Source organism: Gavialis gangeticus, unplaced genomic scaffold (assembly GCF_001723915.1).
Source record: "Gavialis gangeticus isolate Ggan-Ray unplaced genomic scaffold, GavGan_comp1, whole genome shotgun sequence".
In the NCBI taxonomy this organism is placed as follows: Eukaryota; Metazoa; Chordata; order Crocodylia; family Gavialidae; genus Gavialis; species Gavialis gangeticus.
In genome coordinates this window covers 6,303,340-6,324,587 of record NW_017729022.1, presented here as the reverse complement: position 1 = coordinate 6,324,587, position 21,248 = coordinate 6,303,340, and the positions used below count along the sequence as shown (strand labels likewise).

At 39.6% G+C, this 21,248-nt stretch overlaps 1 protein-coding gene across 2 annotated transcripts in view; it reads right to left on the bottom strand.

The window, feature by feature from the left end:
• Window positions 1–130: 130 nt before the first annotated feature.
• Window positions 131–21,248, bottom strand: part of DOCK4 (dedicator of cytokinesis 4) — a 483,151-nt gene continuing 462,033 nt past the window's right edge. For both annotated transcript variants that reach the window (XM_019514562.1, XM_019514563.1), the window contains 10 exons: window positions 19,109–19,192; window positions 16,766–16,885; window positions 15,727–15,848; window positions 15,328–15,448; window positions 14,226–14,307; window positions 13,897–14,006; window positions 9,521–9,593; window positions 6,247–6,360; window positions 5,192–5,250; window positions 131–2,756 (listed from right to left, as the gene is read on the bottom strand). In XM_019514562.1, coding sequence (XP_019370107.1) covers window positions 2,331–2,756; window positions 5,192–5,250; window positions 6,247–6,360; window positions 9,521–9,593; window positions 13,897–14,006; window positions 14,226–14,307; window positions 15,328–15,448; window positions 15,727–15,848; window positions 16,766–16,885; window positions 19,109–19,192 — 1,311 coding nt within the window. In that variant the 3' untranslated portion in view covers window positions 131–2,330. The remainder of the gene's footprint in view (window positions 2,757–5,191; window positions 5,251–6,246; window positions 6,361–9,520; window positions 9,594–13,896; window positions 14,007–14,225; window positions 14,308–15,327; window positions 15,449–15,726; window positions 15,849–16,765; window positions 16,886–19,108; window positions 19,193–21,248) is intronic.

Sequence of the window (21,248 nt, the reverse complement as noted above, 5' to 3'; positions counted from 1 at the left end):
TTTTTTTTTTTTTTTTTTTTTTTTTTTTATCAGAAAGCAACCTGCACCTATTTAGAAAAGGAAGTGTATATTTTAATTCCATGACAAACTGATTTATAATCTTTCATTATGTAGAAAACAAATTGTACTATAAAGATTAATCAAGTAATTTTATTTCATATTTACCATTCTGCAGCAACCATATGAGCATCTGGGTAAACAAACCTCATGAAATGTTTTGCTGCAAAGCTGACTTCAGTAATACACGCAAATGATCAATTCAACAATTCTGCTCACTGCCAGAAATAAAAAAAATGGCTTCAGGAGCAAATAACACTGATTCATACTGTGTTCAAGCACTAGTCAACAAATCTATTAAACCACACGGGGGAAAAAAATCAAAGCAGCTTTGTTATCTTACTTGCGACACCTTATTTAAAATCTCAGGCAGTACCTCTTTATACCAGCATAAATATGTAGCCTTCTACATCTTTTATGATGTGGTTACAGACACAAAAATGTTATAGTCAAAAGCAAGAGCTAGGAATTTCAGACCTCAAAAAATCAACAAGATACAAAGCTAAATTTCATACGTTCCTTTTTCAGTTATGAATACTTTCACTAAAACATAAATATTTTAACATATATTAATTTTTTCTGACATTCAAAATTGTAAAGTCAATATGGCAGAATTATTGTTAAAAGCATATATGTACAAATATTTTTTTCTCCATACATAAAGTATTTGGCATAATTATAACAATCTTACTGCATACACAACTGTTTGCTTCTTTTTCACATAATGGTACACTCCTTATTAAAATTAACCAGTTATGTACAAAAATACTTGAACATTTATTATAGAAAACCTCTATAACCACCATCAACAGTATATATCTGCTGAAAGTTTCATTGAGAGAATATAAAAAGTGGTCACTCTCTTCCAGTTAAGCTATCAACAAAGCAAATACAGTTAAAATCAACATAAGCTTCCCAACAAAAGAGGGAGAATATTTTAACAGCATGATTTAAAATACAGTTCATTTCTTGTCAACCAGGTGTTATGAACAAGGGGTAAAAGAAAGAAAAAAAACACAGACAAGGTGCTTTTCCCACATTCCTACAACTTGGCCTTAGCTTTTCCATAGTTCTACAGAGGCTATTTTGAGATACTCAAACTAATCTGTCTACCAGAAGGCAGGGCAGAGTGGCACCTACAGCAATTTAGAGAGAGAATGTGTTTACCATTTATCCTGTAATAAAGATGACAGTAATCAATTTTACTAAGAAAACAAAACAACCCCCCCCCCAACCACCTGCACTGGTATAAAAATATCTAAAGAGCTGTTAGAATTTTAACTAATTTGTGCAGAATTGTGAGTTAATGCCCACTGCAATTCAGCTTTTAAAAAATTACTGATACATAACCAGCAATTTATACTCATTACATTTGTTCACTTACTGATTCATGTTGCTACTAGCCAGCACTGATTCTTGTATCCTTATAAATGTGCCTGTATAAGATTCTGGGATGTTCGTTCTTTTGGGACAGAGAACTTTCAAGTCAAAAGTAATTGTTATTGGGATCGTGCGTACTGACTAACTGGAAGAGCAAAAGTAAATCGCACCGCAAAAAAGAAAGAAATGCACCAGAAACAGCAGATAAGCTACGAAAACAGTACTAATAAAGTTTAGCAAAAATCAATGACCAGAAAGGTGTTCTACATTAAATGAAATGTAGATATTTGTCAATCCTGGAAAGTAATAAAAATGTTGTTTCCCAGAACTCAACTCCAACTACATCCTTACAACTTTTTCACAGCAGTGTAATTTCCATTGTATATCTACCTTTCTTCACCATAACTATTTGCATTTCCCAACCTGATTGTACAAGAAGGGAACAGTCTCCAACCTACTTGCAGAAATGCCCTACCATACAAACTCTTTTACTAGGAAGTATGCACTCATTTCTACTACTTAGCTCTGTCAGTACGTGTCTTGCTTTTTTGTATGACGCCTACAACTAGCTCAAATGAGTACTTCTGGGGTTTTAGGTGCAATTATTTTTATGAGGATGAACATAAGGTACAAGAAAGGTATGTATCAATATTAACCACCCTGAAATTAATGAAATTATCTCACTCATGCTTCCTATAATATCAGGCAATCTAAATTAGTAATTTCATTTAATAATGTGCAACATAATATTAGTAAGCATTTTTTTTAAAATTATTTAGAAGAAAATGCGGGTAAAACATTAAAGTGCCTACACTAAATGTATTTTGCCTTTTTTTTAATATTATTTCGTAAACCGTAAAGAATTCATTGCAAGTAAATATAAAAGGAGCTTCTTATAACTGAGACACTTTCCGAGGAAGAGGCCTGGGACGAGGAACCTGTTCAGTCCTCCTGCTGCTGTTTTCCAGATTGCTGGGCCGCACCAGCTGTGGTTTGGGTGGCAGGGCTGGTGGGTCCGAAGGGGCAGGGATGGAGAGGCTGTGAGGTAGCGGAACAGGACGTTTCAAAGTTCGCTCGTAGACGCTGTAAGGTGGGGGAGTTTTACTTTCTTTTCGCACTGGCTCCTCAGAAACACTGTAGTTGGGAACAGTTACGGCTTGTTCACTGCTTTGACTTTCAAAGCCTGAAGTTTCAGAAGTGCTACATCGGCTAAGTGAAGAGATTCCACTGCTGTAACTTCCTGACAAGACTGGGGAATTAGAGGTGAGCCCAGAGGAATGATATTCCACTGGAGATGGGGTAAATGACTGCACAGAACCCTGTTTAAGAAAAGGAAACACAAAAGATTCATGATGAAGAATAAGAAAATATATATATATATTTTTTTTTTTCATTGACTATACAAATTATGCTAACATCAGCAATGCATTTTAGTGCAAGTAAGTTATATTGCTGTATGCTGTCTGGAAGGTTAAAAAAGTTGGGGGCGGGGGGAAGAAACAAAAGGAAAAAGCTTTCTTAGTTCTGTCAGTGGACTATATAACAATAGCATGGTGTGCAAACAGTAGGACTGTGCCCTCTACTGCTAAAACATGGTATTTACAACACAGTATCACAGTTTATTTCAATCTGTGATTGCGATTGCTTTCCAAAATGCTCCCAAAACGTTCCCACCATTGTTAACGATGACTCATGCACCCATGAGGTAGTCTTACAGCTAGTGTCCTTTTTTATGAACTCATTTGTAAGTTTATATCTAAGAAATTATAGCTGTGTAGCTGTGCAAATAAGAATGGACTTCAATTGAGATATCTTATTTTATCAGGAAGGACCATCAATTCATATTACCAGATACCATTAACAGTGCAGGTGGCTTTAAAAATTTTGCAGCTGTGCAATGATGCTACTTAAAATGTTATGTTTGGAAAATCCACATGACTTTCAAGATTGAAAATACATTCAAGTTAGGCCAGCTTGGTCTAAAAACACTGTTTACTCAAATGCTACACCATTTGAGTTTCGGCTTCCACATAAAGATACTGTCCACTAGGATTTTCAGTCAGGACCTCCAGCTACTTAGCACAAGGTTGGCATAACTCAATCAGCTCTTAATGAAATTTTCTTTTCAAGAGCAAAAGTACTGGAACAGAGTTCAAGGCAGGCTCTCTAATGGCAGTTGTATGCCACAATGAACTCCTTAAGTCATGGTTACAGAGTAGAGATGCACCAATAGGCTGGTCCGATATTGGATCGGCACCACTATAAGAAAATTGTCTATATCAGAAATTGGCCTGAAGTGGCCAATAAATGGTCCATGCAAGCACACAGCCGCAGTGCAGCACGTAGACAGTGAGGAGCACAGCCAGCAACATGGAGAGCTGCGTGCAGCTGGTAAGTGTGTTGTGGTGGAAGGGGAGGAGTATGGGGGAGCAGATCAAGGCCCCTGTGGTGAGGAGGGTGTGGGGCTGGGGCAGGTGCAGCCCAGCCAGGGCAGGGGGGGAGGGGTAGCTTAGCTGGGGGGGCACAGGAAAGAAGCGGGGGCAGCTCCCACTGCTGCGTGCAGTTTGTTTGGCGGCTCGCCTGCTCATCCAGCAGCACCTACTGCTGTCCCTGCCCCTCATTTGGGAGGGCATAGGGGTAGGGGTGTGCCCCCAGATCTGCATGGGGGGGCTATGGGGCTCTTACAGCGATTTCTGGGGTGGCTGCAGCCCCCCCCCCATAGTCCCCTCACAGCGCCGCCACTGCCTGCCCAGCACCACCCCAGTGCCAGCCTCCTCCCACAGCTGCAGCTTGTCCTGCTCACGCCCCACGTAGGATCCAGGGCATACGCCCCCCTCATGCCCTCCTGGGGTGCACGCAGCAGTGAGAGCCCCCCACTCCCCATGTCCCCCGGACAAGCCACGGCTCTGTCCCACACCCTGTCCTGCCCCAGCTGGGCAGTACCTACCCCAGCCCCATTCCCTCCCTTACCACAGACAACTTGATCTGTCCCACACAGCCCTTCCCTCCCCTTCCACCACACCAGACTTACTAGCTGCACTCAGCTATATCAGAAATTGGATTGGTATCGGCTCCCAAAATCTCTATTGGTGCACCCCTAATACAGAGTTCTGGCTCCTCAAGGGAGGTGCTAGCTGTCTCACTGAGATAAATGGCAGCAGATGCTGAAATAGGGTGAACTTCTTTCTGATGTACCCTCATGAAAGCCTGCAAGTCCAGTGGCTTCCAGATTTTTCACCTTCAATGCGCACATTAGGTGTAGAGAGCAATTCCAAACTTCTAACCTTTGAAAGGATGTAATGAAGCCCACAATACCATCTTCAAGCCACATCTTCAATGTTGCATCTGAGGATGACTCTCAAAGACTGTGCTCTTAGCCCATGAAGCTTTTACTCCCAGGCATAGAGTCTGCAGTGGTGCTATCTTATGTCATTTTTCTTTCAGCACATCTCTCACTATTCTTATTTTCCAGGGGTGTGAATCCTGGCATATATCTTTAGATAAGGGAAAAATACCTGCTTCTATTACTACTCTGTAGATTCCACTCATGGACACAATGGGTATTCTGGGTAAACCCCATCTAAGAGGGGGATGTAGGAAAGATTGTGATCACATGGCACAACCCCTGACCTGAATATGTTGGGGAAATGCACATGACTTTGAAGCTTTGCTGAAAACTATATACATGAAAAACAACCAATATTAACAAAAAATCATACATCATGTTATATAGCCCCATGGGATGGGTCAATACCTTCATTGGAGATCTGCCAACAGAAGGGGAAACTGAGGCTATATGTCTTGCTGGTGAAGCTGTGAAGTTAGAAAGATTGTAATTCAGTTTCACAGAAACCTGACAGATTTTAGACTACTACCTTCATGAAAGATGGACATCAACATTATTACAAAAATGCCACCAGACATGACTAAGATCACCAGTAAGTTTAAATGTTTTACAGAAATAGTGATAGAAAAGGCACTCATCAGAAAAGCTATAAATGGAAAAGAGGGGATCCAATTTTTGCTGCTCAGTACCTCTTCCTATACCTGTCCCTGTACTCTGCTTAAAGGCTGAGTGAATATTCTGTTTTTTCTCAAAGTTAAGTGAAGGTTATCTTAAAACAGAACAGATACAGTATGCTATATTTATGCAGCCATTTCCCTTGATGATTTCTACATTATTGTAAGCCAACTGGCAATATGATTTTAAAAAAACCTTATCACGCTTTCTTCCCCTCACTATGTTTTTTTCTTATAAGAAAAATATTCTGAAAGTATGTATTAAATAAGCAAAAGCATATAACAAAGGGTACTTATATCAGAGATAGATGACATGCTGTGAAGCTTAAAGGCTGAATGAAAAATATCTTCAGCCACAAAAAACAATTATATTTGTAATACCTTTAAAAGGACAAAATACTTTTCTGAAGGGTAAATTGGTTAAAGAAATTAAACTAATATATGTACTTAGCTGCTAAAGTGATGCTGCCAATAAGATTTTTTTTATAATGAACATTTGTGGTTGGTAATGTCCAATCATAAGATCAAAAGACTAAACTCAGTCATCTCTTCCAGTGTCAACATGAACAGTGTGAAGTAAGAAGTCATTAAACGAAAAGCAGGATATTGGAACAGGAATGTTACAGAGGAGAGATTGTTAATAAGGTGAAAGTAAGTGCAGTTCTACAGTTCTCATAATCAAAAGATAAATTAACCTGCCCAAACACTTAAGTGTTAATTATGGTAGAGAGAATCAAAATCCTCCAGTAAAATCATTTTGTACTGGCCTGAAAATGTTGATAGGCTTACCAGTCTGTGTGGGTCTTGGTGGCACAGGAGGAGATATAAGCTTTGCACTTTCTGACGTATTCCTAGCTTCTTTCCCACTATCCAGGCTCCAGCTGCTGGGGGTAGTGTTTACAGCTGGAAGGGAATGATGAAACTGAGACAAAGACCAACAGTTCTAGCTCTGGTTCAGCCTCGCCAACCTTTCCTACATCCATAAAAGCTACAAATACGCAGATGGAAAATGTTAAATGATAAAACAGCATGCCTGAGAAGCTCTAATGATTACAGCAGCATTTCAGAAAAGCACTTCAATCATGCATATCAGATTCCTGGCCTGCCTGATGTATGCATTTGGCCTCCAGGTCAGTTTGAGATTGTATGGCAATTTGAACCACCAGCAGCAACAGCAGCTGAAATAGCACTCTGGTGTGTTGCACACAGATCCCAATACAGAGGGAAACAGAGCAGCCTCCCACAAATGGAGTCATTTTCCCTTTGCAGTGGGCTCCTGTTTAAAGAATTCTAGGCAGAATGAAACAGGCTATTCCACAGGCAGTTCCCCTGAATTGCGTTTCCTGTAGAAAGATTGAAAGACAGAAACTGAATAAAATTTTAGTCAATATAACTCAAAAAACCCCTTTGACTCTTCTGCTGCTGTCCTGCATGTCCTAAAACAGAGAGCTGAACAGAGACAAAAAAGTGAACAAGTGAAGAAGAGAAGAGATGGACATTTTAAAACAGAAAAAGAAAAAAACCAAACATTTCTGCGGTGGAGCTTGGAAAACCTAGGCTCTTATGTTGTAGAGCCTTGGCACAAAGGTCATAATTAAAATTCACTCTTTTGGCACTTCTGACTTGTGAAACTTGGATGTTTGGTATTTATCAGTGTCATTTCCCCCAACTTCTACAGCTTTACCTGAACTGAAGAGCGGGGAATATTCTCTCAGATGATAGCTCATACTGTCATCCTGTCTGCACTTGTCAGGCAGCACTGACAGGACCAAAAGATAATTCCAATTCCATTTCTTTTAAGACTGCCCTTCCCCTCCCCTTGCTGCTCTGCGCCCCCCTCCTCCCAACAATGAAAGATCGACTATCTCCAGAAAGGCAGAAGTGGAAAACTGTAGAACTTTTTTTTCCAGCTGACCCATCTGTCAACAACTTCAAAGATTTTCTGAGATATTGGGAGCATGTAATTTACTGATTTCCTCATTGCTTGCCTGCTCTATAACTCACAAGTAAGCAGGAGACAGAGATGCATGAACCCCACATCCTTTTACAAGGAGAAGATGAAAGGCCGAGTGCAGTACTACTGTTGTGACTATTTCTATTACAGCAGGATGCAAAGGTGGGTGTAAATGCTCCCAAATGGTTAGCACCCCAGCACGCTAGACTCTGTACAAACATCACAGAGTCCCAGCCCAAGGAAAATACATAACATGGAACCAATATACAAATGAGGGGAGCTCAATTCCTCGGCAGGGGCAGTAGTATAAGTTATTACAGGTGGCTGTCATGAGGTTCATGTGTCGTTGCTCCCGCCACCCCTGACACCCCCCCCCAAAAAAGAAAGGACCAGTCTTATTTCTAGTGGGTGCATCTAAATGCGTGCTTTACTGTGGAGTAGACTAATAATCCCCACTGTAAAGGCTCACCATCTACATAGGCGCTCGTGTTAGGGCACAGTAAACTAATTAACTTCACTATAAGATAGTGCCATCAGGGACAGTACTGACTATCTTACAGCAGGGTCACTTCCTGCACAGAAATGCACATGTAGGCAGTGACCAGGCAGGGGCCAGATTCCAGCCTCCCACCTAGCCACGTGGTTCCATGGGGTCAGTACCCTCATGCCCCAGCCAGCCCCTTCGCTGCATGATGTTGCCACTCAGAGCCCGGGGCTGATACCCCATTTCCCTTGCCATCCCAGCTCTGCTCTGCCCCAGCTCAAATTGCTGCTGTACTAGGCACATGTGTACACACTGTACCTGGGAGCAGTTTACTCCAGCTCAATCAGCACCAAAGTTTATTGCTTTACATTAGTATCATGTACAGATGCACCCAGCATGTATCAACCTTGGCAGTTAGTTTCCCTTTCACAGAACTATGCCCACAGCTTGGCACAACATTTCTCAAAGAAAATAAAATCCTGTTTTCTGATCATATTTGCTAAAGAAGATGTATCATATAAGACACTGCCTACAGAAAAGAAAAAGGACCCATTTATGGTAAGTGAACAACTTTATTCCGGAAGAGAAATGTACGACTGGAAGGGGCCTGGCTCACTGAATATAACATTTTATAGAACATCTTTCCTGGGAACAAGAAATTATCCTGGATTTTTCATTGCTATCACAGAGAATTGTATGCATAAACTGATGGAGCTCTGTCTTAAGGGAAACTGTTCTTCTTCCCAGGCCTGTAGGAATGTTTCAGTGCTTCTGAACTAAAATATTGCCGATTTCTCAGTCCTGTGAAAAACTATGAACTTTTGAGATTTCTTTCATATATGGGATATTTGAAAAATTCAAAATGTGTTGCAGGAGGGAACTTTTCTTTCCTGGCCAGCTCTTGTAAGAATGTTTTTTTCTGAAATGCAAGCTATCACAAATCTGTTTTCCTTAAAGCCATTTGGCATGTCTCTACGGATTCCAGAGTGATTTCAGTGTAAAGCTTATTGCTCTGTGATTATGCCAACATTAAAGAACATGCTACTTAAAATGATATAAATGAAAACATCTTTGGTATAGCAAGTAATGGATGTTTTTTATTTACTCAAACTAGTGAAGATTTCCTTCCAATTTATACCATTTATAAACATTACTTATAAATGGGATGGATTATGTTTGGTCAAAGAGGGTCAGGAGGTACCAAACTTCAGGGTTTTTCCCACCCCAAGACAAAGTCTTTATGAACCCCTCCAGACTCTAAGGTCCCCAAAAGAATGTTTATATTCTCCCCACTCCTGAGCCTTTAACCATTCTCCCAAGTGAATCAATCCAGCCAGCAAGAGGCCATCCTAGCAGACAGAGCCAGCAGCAATGCATTGCCATCTGCTGTTCCAGCACTTACTCTGTCTCCCTGCTATGTCCCAGGCCCTTCTGAATGCAAGGCCCAGATCACATGGTCACTAGTCTTTCTTTGGGAAGTGCTTTGAGTTCGATGGAGAAGTACTGTATGAGAGTTAGAAATTATTATTGTTCACTTCAGGAGGAGTGCCATTCTATAATGAAAGGACACTTTAACAGTCTCTTTTGGATTACAAAATTGGCTACAGCGTAGGATTTCTACTCACCCTTCTCAGGGACAGAGAGGCTCGGATCACTTCGTGGCAAAGCACCGTCTCCAATATGGTTAAACAGCATTCTCTAGAAATTCAGAAGAGTGCATTTTTGGGTAGCTATAATGGTAGCTCAATGGACCTTTTAAAGACAATTTAATTAGCTTTGCACAAAAACACCTAGTTAAATGATTTAAAGAAGCAAGTTGATCTTGAAAACCAACATGATCCAAATTTACATTTACAAACATAGTAGAATTATACTTTTATCTATTAAAAAGGACTAATTTAGAGGCATATAGGGTAAAGGACACAAGAGAACATACAATGTTTTTGAAATGTGTAGAAACAGAGATTAAACCCTCTTTCTTTGAAGACAGCATATACCCAAAGAATTTGAGAGAGTGATTTATTAAGCTTCATCTATATGTAAAGCAGTTTTCCACTTCATTAAAATTGTAACTTAAATATCAGTTCTCAAGTGAAGTTTATATGGATTGACTTCAGTGGGATGCTGAGTGAGTGCAGAGGCCTGTTTGCAAGGATCTCATTTTAGAAACCAATATATGTTGATGCCTATGGCACTGCTATATCCTTGGTAGAGGATTTCCTATTTCTGTCTGAGATATGAGTTCCTTATCTTTATTGCTAGTGAGAACTGTATTTATACCTATCAATTTCCTCCTTCCCGATTATTAATTTCTACTAGAGATCGAAGGACCAATATGAATTTGTTCTAAGCTCCAAACACTGTGTCTATTAGCAACACTAGCAGGTCTTTCTGGACTCCCTTTTGACATTAAATAATACAGGTAAATCAAATGAGCAGCTAATTTCACCAATAATTTAGTTCTAATTTTAGAGGAAAATAAGAGCAGAGAGGAAGTAATGCTATGGGATTTAAAAGCAAGACCAAGCAATTAATGAAAACCGCTCAAGCAAAAATTTTTTCTTACATCTCCTTTCAGAGTCTGCTGCTCTGTACTAGGCAATAAGTAAAGTCTAGTTTCCTTTCTGAAGGAAAACATGTGCAGGTGTCAAAAATACAATTGAAACCACAGGTAGGGACCAAGAAAGCAAAACAGGAAATGCGAAGGAAGGGGGAGGAACTGAAACAATGAAACACGTTATTTAGAATGAGTGTAATCATGGAATAATTAACAAGGAGCAAAGAACTCCCCCTTAAATTACAAAGGGGAATAAGAATAAATAGCAAACACTCAGGAGAGCTCTCAACCCTTAACAACAATAGGAATTCATATTCTGCATATAAAGTGCAGGCTAGAAAAACCAGGCTTAGCCAGAGACCAAGAAGCAAACCCTGAAAGGGAGCCAACCAGATGCAGACATATAGATATAATCCTGAGAAACAATTTAAGTCAGATTACTTGGTCTAATACTTTTTTGGCCTGGGTACTACTCAGTCCTCATCCCTTGTTCAAATGAGGTATGCAGTGGCTTGGCAGGATTGGATTTGGTCTTGAAGCATACACAAGTACACTCCTGAATACTTCCTGTTTTCCTCATTAAAAGACAATAGCAAAAGTTACTTTCACTTGGTTACAAGCAAATAGAGTGAGGGGGGACAACCCTCCCTGATTACCATATCATGAATATTCTGATCAAGCTTCTGAGTTCCAAAGTGTTAGGATAAGAGCAGCAAGGACTAGTAATAATGTCAGCATCTAATTTTTATTAAGAGCTAATTATGTTTCTTGAAGGACAGTAATAGTTTAATCTTTGTAATGTCTCAACACTGAATATGGCTTTTTAAATCCTACTCTGATGATAGAGAATCAGATAATTTCTTTGGAATATTACCCATTCTGGTTGTTTTAAGAAGGATATTTTCTTCTTTTACTATATCTGTCCATTGAAGGATGAGACAGAGGGAATGGTTGGCCTTCTTTGGTTTGAAACATTATTCTGAATGAGAAAGGTAATGGGCAAGTCTCTGGGCGAGTGGAGACTGAGTATATGTGTTTGCTCCTCATACTTTCCTGTAACAAATCTCTGGTTCAATGGGGAATGATGGCCTCATTCCACTTGGCAATGCAAGAAGTTGCAAGCTGAGAGCAAAAAAATGGCACAGTTCTTTCTTTGTATGTGGATGAATAAAGCCACTTTACATAAAGAACATCTACTAGTCTTCATTCTATGGGGCTCTGGCTGCTTTATCATTTAGAGAGCAACATGCAGAATCAATTGAAACGGTCCCTGAGAATTGCTTTTAATCATGCCTAAGTTTAAATTTAGGATACTTAGGTATCATGATGATAGGTGACGTGCAAGAACTTAAATAGCATTAAGGAGAATATTTACATAGAAGAATATTTTTCTTCAAGAACCCATCTGATAGTGGACAGGGAAGACAGAGAAAAAAAGATAAAAATAAAACTAAAAAGAAAGTAGCAAGCCATTTTAAATTAAAGGAAATCAGAGCTACCGAGCAATCTGGTTGTTAGAAGGAGAATTTCTGGCAAGAGTCAGAATGGACGCATTTTGCCAGAGCCAAGGAGCTTGCTGCCAAAGTGCTTATCTCTAGTCCGTGTTATGAACTGTGTTGTGGAGGTGGCATGAATCAGAAGTACAAAGATATCAAGAGAAAAGCACTTGAATGTGCCCAATGAATGGAAAGATTGAAATCAATAAGGAATCAACAATAGCTGGCATATCAAACTTACTCTGCAAGTCTCCATAACTCACAGACAAATGATGGGCATTTTCCTACTTAGAATTAAAAGATAATAATTTTCAAGTAAGAACATATTTTCTCTTTCTGCCTCTCTCTCCACCCCCCTTCCAGAAATACTGCCTTCCCTACTTCATATTCCTCTTTGAAATGACACAGAAAAGTAGGAATTGCCAAAATGAACTGGCTTCATAATGTATCTTTTTCTGACAATGCTTAGAGCAAAATATTTTAGCGAAAGGTAAAGGGAAGCTCAAAGTGGACAACAGCTGCTATAAAAACATGTTTCCCCTCCATTTTCCTTCCTTCCTAACTTCCACAAAATCAGTCACAAGTGTGGCCCTTAAAAAAAGGGGGGGGGGGCAGATGCTCCCCGAGGAGGGAACAGGCTCTAGGTGTAAAGGTATGGCAATACCAGGCTGGGACCTGCACTGCTGGCCCTGACAGCCTCCCCTTGGTGTCAAAAATACTACTCTTGCTGAGTGCAGCCCACCTGAATAACATATATGGCAGTGTTCATTGCATGTAATCCCCCTTAGCGCTGACTCTTTTTCAAGTCATGGTGAGCTACTACAATGACTACATTGAAACTTCCTGTTCACTCCCCCAAATAAGCTGTGCCTTTCTTTCCCATTTCCAGTGATTTCTATTCTCTCAGCAGCCTTACATCATCAAACAGGACCCAAACACTTCATTTAGAATCCCTTTGTCACCCACTCTTTCAGCCTATCGCACATAATTAGTATGGCTCCACTTCCCATGAGGTAGAGCCAGACCAGGTTGCCCTGTGCCTCACATGTCTACAATATTTTGGAGGATCCCACAAACACCTGGTTCCAGTCATGAGTGTGTGTGTGTGTGTGTGTGTGTGTGTGGGGAGGGGGGGTGTTAATTAGTACCTGGATCTTGTGTGGGTGGGGGTAGTATTTGGAGTACCCGCACACACTGGAAGCAATGCTGATCTGTGGAGTCATGATAGCTTGAAATGCTATTGAGTCTGCTGGGGCCCAACCCAAAATATGGGCCCGAGCAAGTCAACAGCATTTCAAGCCATGGTGACTTCAAGCCAATTAACTTGGCCTCTTCTGGGCTAAGATTGAGTATAGGGAGTATTGGAAGCCCTGGATTAAAAAAGTCTGCGATAGCGGATGCTTGCCTGTAGTATCTGGGGGCACCTGAATCCCAAGACCTCTAGGCTTGGGTCTGCACACAGGATGCCTACCAATGCATTTGGGACTATATGAAGTCCCAGGGTGACAGGTCTGAGATAGAGGATGCTTGCCAGTTGTAATGCTGTATATGGTGTTTAGAATGATTGCATTCTGCCTGCTCAATTGATATGGTTTTTGGAATGACCGAGTTCTGCTCAATCTATACGATTTGGAACAGCTTTGGCTAATATGACCTGGAACACAAAATATATACAGAAATATGGTAAATAGGATCTGGCCTATTGTATTCTTGCCAAATGAGATTAATGCATGCCTACTAATATTAATGATGGCGAAGAGAGGATTGAGGAAGTTAGGTCATTATTTTTCTTATATGAAACCTCTGGACATTACCAGGTTCTCTCAACTGATTTCCTCTTGTGTGTTTTAAAAATCATCACTTCTGCTGAATAAGTTAAACGTTAAACAAACTCCATTATTATAATCTGAAAAGCTCGTGGTAACAGGCCAGCTGGGCAGCTGCCTACCTGCGAAGGTTCTAAAGGAGTAGGATAGATGGCACTGCATGGTCTCTCTCTTGGGGACAGGCAAGAGTTTTCTCGGGAGTGTTTATGTTTGTCAGACAACAGAGGAGAGGCTGGAATAGAAAACAATCCAAAAGAGTAAGTTAATATACAGTTAAATTATGACACTGCAATTCTATGGGCCAAGTTCAGGAGACAGAAGAGTTTCTATTGTACTTAACCTGTCCTCCCAAAAAATCACCTACTTAAAACAGTCATTTGCATTCCATGTCACCTTTGTGGCATGCATGTAATGATTTGAGCCATTTAGCTCATAGTAGATGAGCACTAACCTCTAGCACTGGATGGAGCAGAGCTGGTCACGTTAGGTGAAGCAGAATGAGTAGAGCTCAAGCTTGAGGTAGATGGACTAGGCTGGAAATAGATCATGCACAGAGTTGTAAAATAGAACGGTTTGCATTTCAGTAAGGATACAGTCAGACAGACGGTTAAAAATGGAAGGAGAGAATATATTTACCATGTATCAACTGTTTTGCAATAACTAGTTTCTGTATCTGTCCCAATTTTGCAGTACACAAAAGTTAAACTGGGCTCTGAATGAAACAGGGCTAAATTACTGCAGTTTAATTTCCACTTACTGTGGGATAGGAATTGATAGCTAAAATAAATGATACATATTAAGCTTCTCCCTCTCCTGTTAACTTGTTATAATTTGTTCCTCTTCCCAGATCTTAATGCACACCCTTTGCCAAAAGTAGAGCTGTAATTTGTTAGACTAATTTTGCAGTGCCTCCAATCAATAAGTGGCTGAGTGATACTGATACCATTTACTTTATTTTATACTTGCCATATTGTTAGTAGCAACTGTACAGAAAAGTTTGATTAGATAAAAGTGATGGGCCTGTGTTACAGTGCATCAGTTTTAATACTAATTTTGCCACATGCATTTATTTCTCCAAGTTCAACCAGGCCAGTGGTACCCAACCTTCTGGATCATGGGTCAGATGAGTGGCATGGGGTTGGTCTGGTAGTAAAAACTGGCCCTGCCCCATGCTGCACACCAGCCCAACCCCATGTCCCTGGATCTGGTTTCAGAGCCACACTGGCCCAGTCTAGCACAAAAGCCCACATTATCTGGCCTACAGAGCTCCCCATCAGTCTGGAAATTTGGCCACAGGGGAGTAACAATTAAAGTTGCCACTGCTCCCCCTGCCACCAAAGTTCTGCACTTGTAGGAGATCCCCATGGGCTGGATGATATTGCTCCATAGGCTGGATCTGGCCAGTGGACTGGAGGTTGAGCACCTCTAGACTAGGGAGTAATTTCATTCGCAATTCTTAAAACAAGAGAAGAAAATAGTAGTCAATAACACCTAATTGCTTTTTATAAGAAAACTCACAACAAGCTAGATTGAATTTAGTACAGGAAAGATACCTGCATGTTAAAAACTTCATCAGAGCTTTCTGACTGCCCAGTAATATTGCTGACTTCAGCAGAAGCTTGTGATGACAGTGATGAAGATGAATACCTGTTGACAGCTGGGTAACTTAATGGACTGTTTGAGGAACAAGAACACAATATTGATTAGTTAATTCCTATTCCAAATGGCAATTTATCAAATGTTAATACAGTATCCAGACAAAATAAAATCCCCACTCCTCATTTATCTCATAAATCAAATTTGGGTAATTTATCACACTGATATTTTACCATCTGTGGAGGATAACAAATGATAGATTGATGATACCAAAAAGTATACATGTATGATAAGTACCATTTGAATAAGACTAAAGAAAATGATGGATATTTCTGCTAATTTAAATTCTGACTTACCTGCGTCTAGGAATTACCCTGGCACCCTCTGGGCTCATAGAAGGAGGCGCTGAATTTCTACATACCCGTGGACTGCCATTAGGGAAGTGAACAGGACTTGCTTGAACACATGCAGAAAACTCCTAGGTAAGTATTGAAAAAGAAAATATTTGTTTGAATAAACAAGGCACCATCAAATATTTTGGAAGATTTTTTTTCATAGTACTAACTAGTAATGCCTTTTCATTTTGAATCTGATACATTACTACTACTAAGGGTATAGACAGATGTAACTGCATTGATATTAAAGGGTACTGATACAAGCTGTTACAATGCAACTGAAACATCTTCATGATCCCATAGCACAGGGGTGGCCAACCTGTGGTTCACATGCTGTAAATGGCACAAGAAGTCTCTGTATATGGCAAAGAGCAAACTGGGGAGGGGACAGGCAGCACTGCAGCAGACAGACCAGGAGCAGAAAGCAAAGCAGAAGATCAGATGGGAAGCCCAGAGAAGGGAGCAAAAGATTAGGTAGGGAAAGGGGATCTGAGTGGGACTCAGGGAAGGTGCAGGGCTAACTTGTGACACCCGTCAAAAAGTTTGGCCCCCCACACTGTAGCAACAGACATATAGTACCACAGCTCTAACTTTAACCCAGTTTCTTTCAGGTCAGAGTTAGGCCAATTTAGCTACCATATAAAATTATGCAGATAGAATAGTTGCATTGTAATAACTTGTGAGAGCTCCTGAGAAGGAGCAACCCTTGTTTTCAAGTGGCTAAAACGTACATCTGTCCATACCTTCAGGAACTAAAATAATTTTCTTCATTGATGTTTAACTTGTTCTTTAATGAAGTAAAATGCAAGTTTTTTTTTTTCTAGGCTACACTGCAAGTTAGATAAAAGTTTTTCTTCACTTTGAAATTATTAAGTGCTACAAAAATGTAATTCAGCCAAATAACCAAAAGATGTCGCTCTTTGTTGCTTAGTAAAATTAACAACCATGTTCACATGCTGCAGCTGAGTCCTATAGCTTATCAATGCTTCTGCTCACGTACCTGTATTCCCAAACTTGATTTCATCACGAAGAATTGATCCACTAGCTTTTTGTGTAAAGGTCTCATATCTTGAGGCACAAACTTCTCATGCACAGCTAAGCCAAATTCTAGAATCTGGGCCTTCATAAATTTAGGAGAGAAGGAAGGGGAAAAAAGGATTTATTTGTTTTAATTTTTAAATTTCCCTTATACTATAATCCAATTAATAAAAAACAAACAAACGCAATTTATGAAAAAGCACCTATTTGAATCAAGGATCTTAATAAATTACAGCCAAACACATGCATCTAGTCAAATCGTCTTTGTGCTATTTGGTTTTCAGAAGTATTTAGCTTATATGTATTTATTTGTTAAGATGCGTATGTTCATTGTGTGGTCTAGATCTGACTTTATAGAATATTTAATTTGTTATCTTGCTCAAATTTTCTCCAATAGATTTGCTATATTGGCTTAATTAAGCAATAGGACAAATACAATTAAATGTAAAATAATGCAATTACATTAGGCTATATGGTCTTAAGATAACAACTAGCTGATATACTGAATGCATACATCAGCACAGCACCACTGACTTCAATATGAGTAAAACTGAAGCTGTCTTGTTCTTGCTGAATACTTTATTTCTTGCTCTCTGATAAATCATTCAAGATTTTAATTAGTTAGCTTTTGGAATTCAAAATGATATGCTCGATAATTATTGGGTCTTTTCAAATTCCAAGGATTAATGATAGCTTTAAAACTGAAACCAAAACAGATAAGATCCTTCAGCAGATGTAAATCAATACTGCTCTATCGAAATAACCAAAAACAATGGACCCACCCAACTTGCACCTTATGAGGATTTGGCACAATAAGTATGCAAGATGACCTAATAATTACTTATTCAACATCTGCCTTCATTCGAAACTGGGATAAAAAGTTGAATTTTTAAAACTTTGCACGGGACCAAAAGCTCAGAAAAAAATTGCAATAAAATGTCAAAGCATTTCAATTTGAGAATTTTAGTTGAAACAAAATGTTATATAGCATTCTCAGACTGGAACACTTGCATTGGGTTTGCTTACTAAAAAACAAAATATGGGTTATTTCAGGACAGACTGACATAAATCTCTGCTTCTGCCTCAGCTTTTGTGGTGCCTCATGGGAGCTGTAGCACTGAATTTTTCATGCCCCTCTAGACCAGTAGTTCTCATCTGTATCAAACTCATGGCACCCCTTGGTAGATTCACAGTACCCCTCAGAATACGCTGTCTCTTAGCTTTCACTCATTTTTTGATGATGGAAGAATATCAGAGCAATTCTTTTCTTGGAAAAAACTCAAAATGGACTGCTGGATGGACTGTTTTGGACACTGGATTCCTAAGAAAAACTGGTTTATCGTGTGAATCCTGCCTAGATATTTACATACTTAACAGTTTACACAGCAACCTGGTTGAGAATCACTGTTGTGGACCCACTCTCTAACAGAACTACATCTTCCACGACGCATCACAATCTCTCTGTATGGCTGGGTTGGTGTAATGGGGGAGTAAACTGAAACAGAAGCTTTTAATTTTCTGAATTCAGATCTTAGCGATGTTCTCTAGTGAGAAAACGTTTAGCTGAAATTTTTTGACCAGTTCTAATATATGATGTCAAGCTTATTTGGCTCACCACCATACCAAATGCCTAGAATTCTTTTATTGGCTAAATAAGGGAAAATACAAAACCAAAAAAGAGACATCTTCAGTAAACACAATACTAGAAAGACATTTCCAAACTCATCTCTCTTCTTCTAAATCCATTACAAATGAGGTAATTTACACCACTTTAATTAGCATGACTAGCAAATTCTACTGTAAAGAATCCAAACAACTAAATAGAGTGAAAATAGTATAAAGATCAAAGGGTAATCTGAAGTTCTTATATCACATGTCATTTCTACGTTCCCACACAGGCAAATATTTGAAAAGCATCTTTCATAACATAATATACCAAGCGCTCTTGCTACATTTGGTTTTTTAGTGACGGGAGTGTCACTCCATTGTAGCACAATCTACAAATTAAATGAATATTCACAACAAATATTTTCTATTAAAAGAAAGTTCTCCCTCTTATTTAATGTTCAATTTCTATGAGATGAGAGAGAGTAAAAAGAGGGCAAAGAATTCAAGGGATTACATTAACTAAAAGATGGAAAAATGTTTATGGTGTAGGGAATTGCAGGCCATCTGAAAGCTAATGCAGCAAATGCTGAGGGCCACTGAGCAGCTAAACACTGTGATTTCATCTTTTATCTGAGCACATATCAATTTCAGCTAGAACAGGCAGCAGGCCATCTGCTTGGCCTTTTCTCCACTCTACCTGCTCAAGCATCAGGTCTCTCAAGCGTGTGATCTTCTCACCATCCTCTGGGTGGTTCAAGACGTAGTCTTTCACAAAGAATGCCTGAACAGAATATAATCACACCACAAGGTCATGGCAAGTTTGCTGAAAGTCCATCATGTTTACAATAGTTTGAAGGCATCTTTGCTCAAAACAAAAGCCTAACTCCTTCCACAGAATAATATAATAATTAGAGTACAGAATAATATAACAATATACATTACAGTTATATAGTGACTTTCACATTGGAGGACCCCTTTATGAATAAACAGCTCTGCAAACCACACTCAGGTAACTTGCAGCCATTCATAGTATGAAATAAAACAACAGTCAGGACAGAGACTGCATCTCATATGAAACTCAGGAGAGAATTTAAGTAAACAGAACATAATCATTAGAGCTGAAATACATTCAGGACCACTGAATGCTGATGACTATAAAAGGTTAATCTTCTCTTGCATGTCATTACAAGGAAGAGTATCCTCCCTTATGCTGGATGTGAAAGATATACAAGGACCACAAAGGACAGAACGAACACCATGCTCTGAATAGCTGTGTGAGAACTTTTAAGGAGGTAACAGCATCCTGTTGCAAACTTAATGTTAACAAGTAAGTGTAAGTTTCTCTTTAAAAAAAAAACTTCACACATCTGTTTTCAGGAACTATTCCCTTTGGCTAAATCCTCACATGTATCTGAGCAACATTTGATACATTTGAGTGTGGCTGTGGGTTATAAACAGCTGTCCTCTCCTGACATCATCCTGAAAATGTTCTCCTAGCCTCTTAGGAGCCATTCATCCTACTATGGATTGCCAAGATGCAGCACTTCCCTCTTGTTCCTGTCTCACTCCTTTCACATCATGAATTATCTCCCATACTGGATTTTCTGCTGTGTCAGGGGAATCCCTAACTGCCTCCTTTAGGGGAGGTTTCCCACCCCTTTACATTGCGTATGCAGTGTAAAGGCCCTCTAAACACATTGTTAGGTGCACGTGATGTTTCTTCAGTAAAGCAGAACTCTGAAAGGCTGGGGTGCCTTAATTCTGCATTTCTCTTTACTGCCTTTGGTTGGTGCTTCCCTCAGACAACACCTGCAAGGTTTTCCATCCATGCGAAAGCTAGTACATGCATGCTTTACTGTTAAATTAATTCCCGTACTTCATTGCTTGTAAAATTGGAAGAAAATCTATCACCTAGTCTGATTCACCCCAAAAATTACACCCTTAGGCAACTGTCAGCCAAGAAACAGGAGGAAACCCACTCCAGGAAAATGACAAAACCCTGATCCAATGACAGAAGCCCTTATTACTTGTCCTTTCTTTTACTGTTAATCAGTAGACATATAAGAGTTAGAGTTCTTAAATACTAAAAAAGAAGCCCTGACATATTTTTGCTGAAAAAAAAATATATAGCACTTGGAGTATTAAGGAAGAATGAGTTCCCTTCAGTATTGTTTTTCAGTATCAAGCAGGTGATATCCCAACTTTGCATGCACTTTCAGATAGTGCTCAAATGGAGTCAGTATAACATTTTCTTTTTAGCACATTGGTTCATAGTGCATCATAACTACTTATTTTCTTGATTGCTCTGTGTCTGCCCCTCTCCTCTTTTACTGTACTGGAACCAGTGAAGGATCAGTGAAGGCATGTGCAGGCATCAGAAAGAAGCAGAAATAATGGGAAGTAGGTGTTTGCTGGATCTCTAGGAAAACAAAACCCAAAATCAAACCCAACTAAGTTTCAAGAAGAGGAGGCCTGGCTGAAAAATGTGTTCTCTGGATCTTGTCCTTCCTTCTCCACATCTATAAGGCTGCAAGAGGGAGGATGGTGCTCAGTGAAAAGCTTGTGCTTTCAGTTTAAGTTTACTCTGGAGCACATGACAAGCCAGAGCAAGAAAAAGACACACTGAGTGTTGGGCACTATCGAGACGGGAAGAATAAAGTTAACAGAATGAGATGGGAAAGGAAAGCAATTAAGGAACAGGGCCTTGGGGAAAAAGGTGAAGGAGAGAAAACAAGCAAGAACAATACAGTAAGAAAACAGACTGGTACTAAACATGAGTGAGCTGCACAAAGAAAAGAAAAATATAACAAATCAAGCCATCTCCCTCCCTTAAGGGT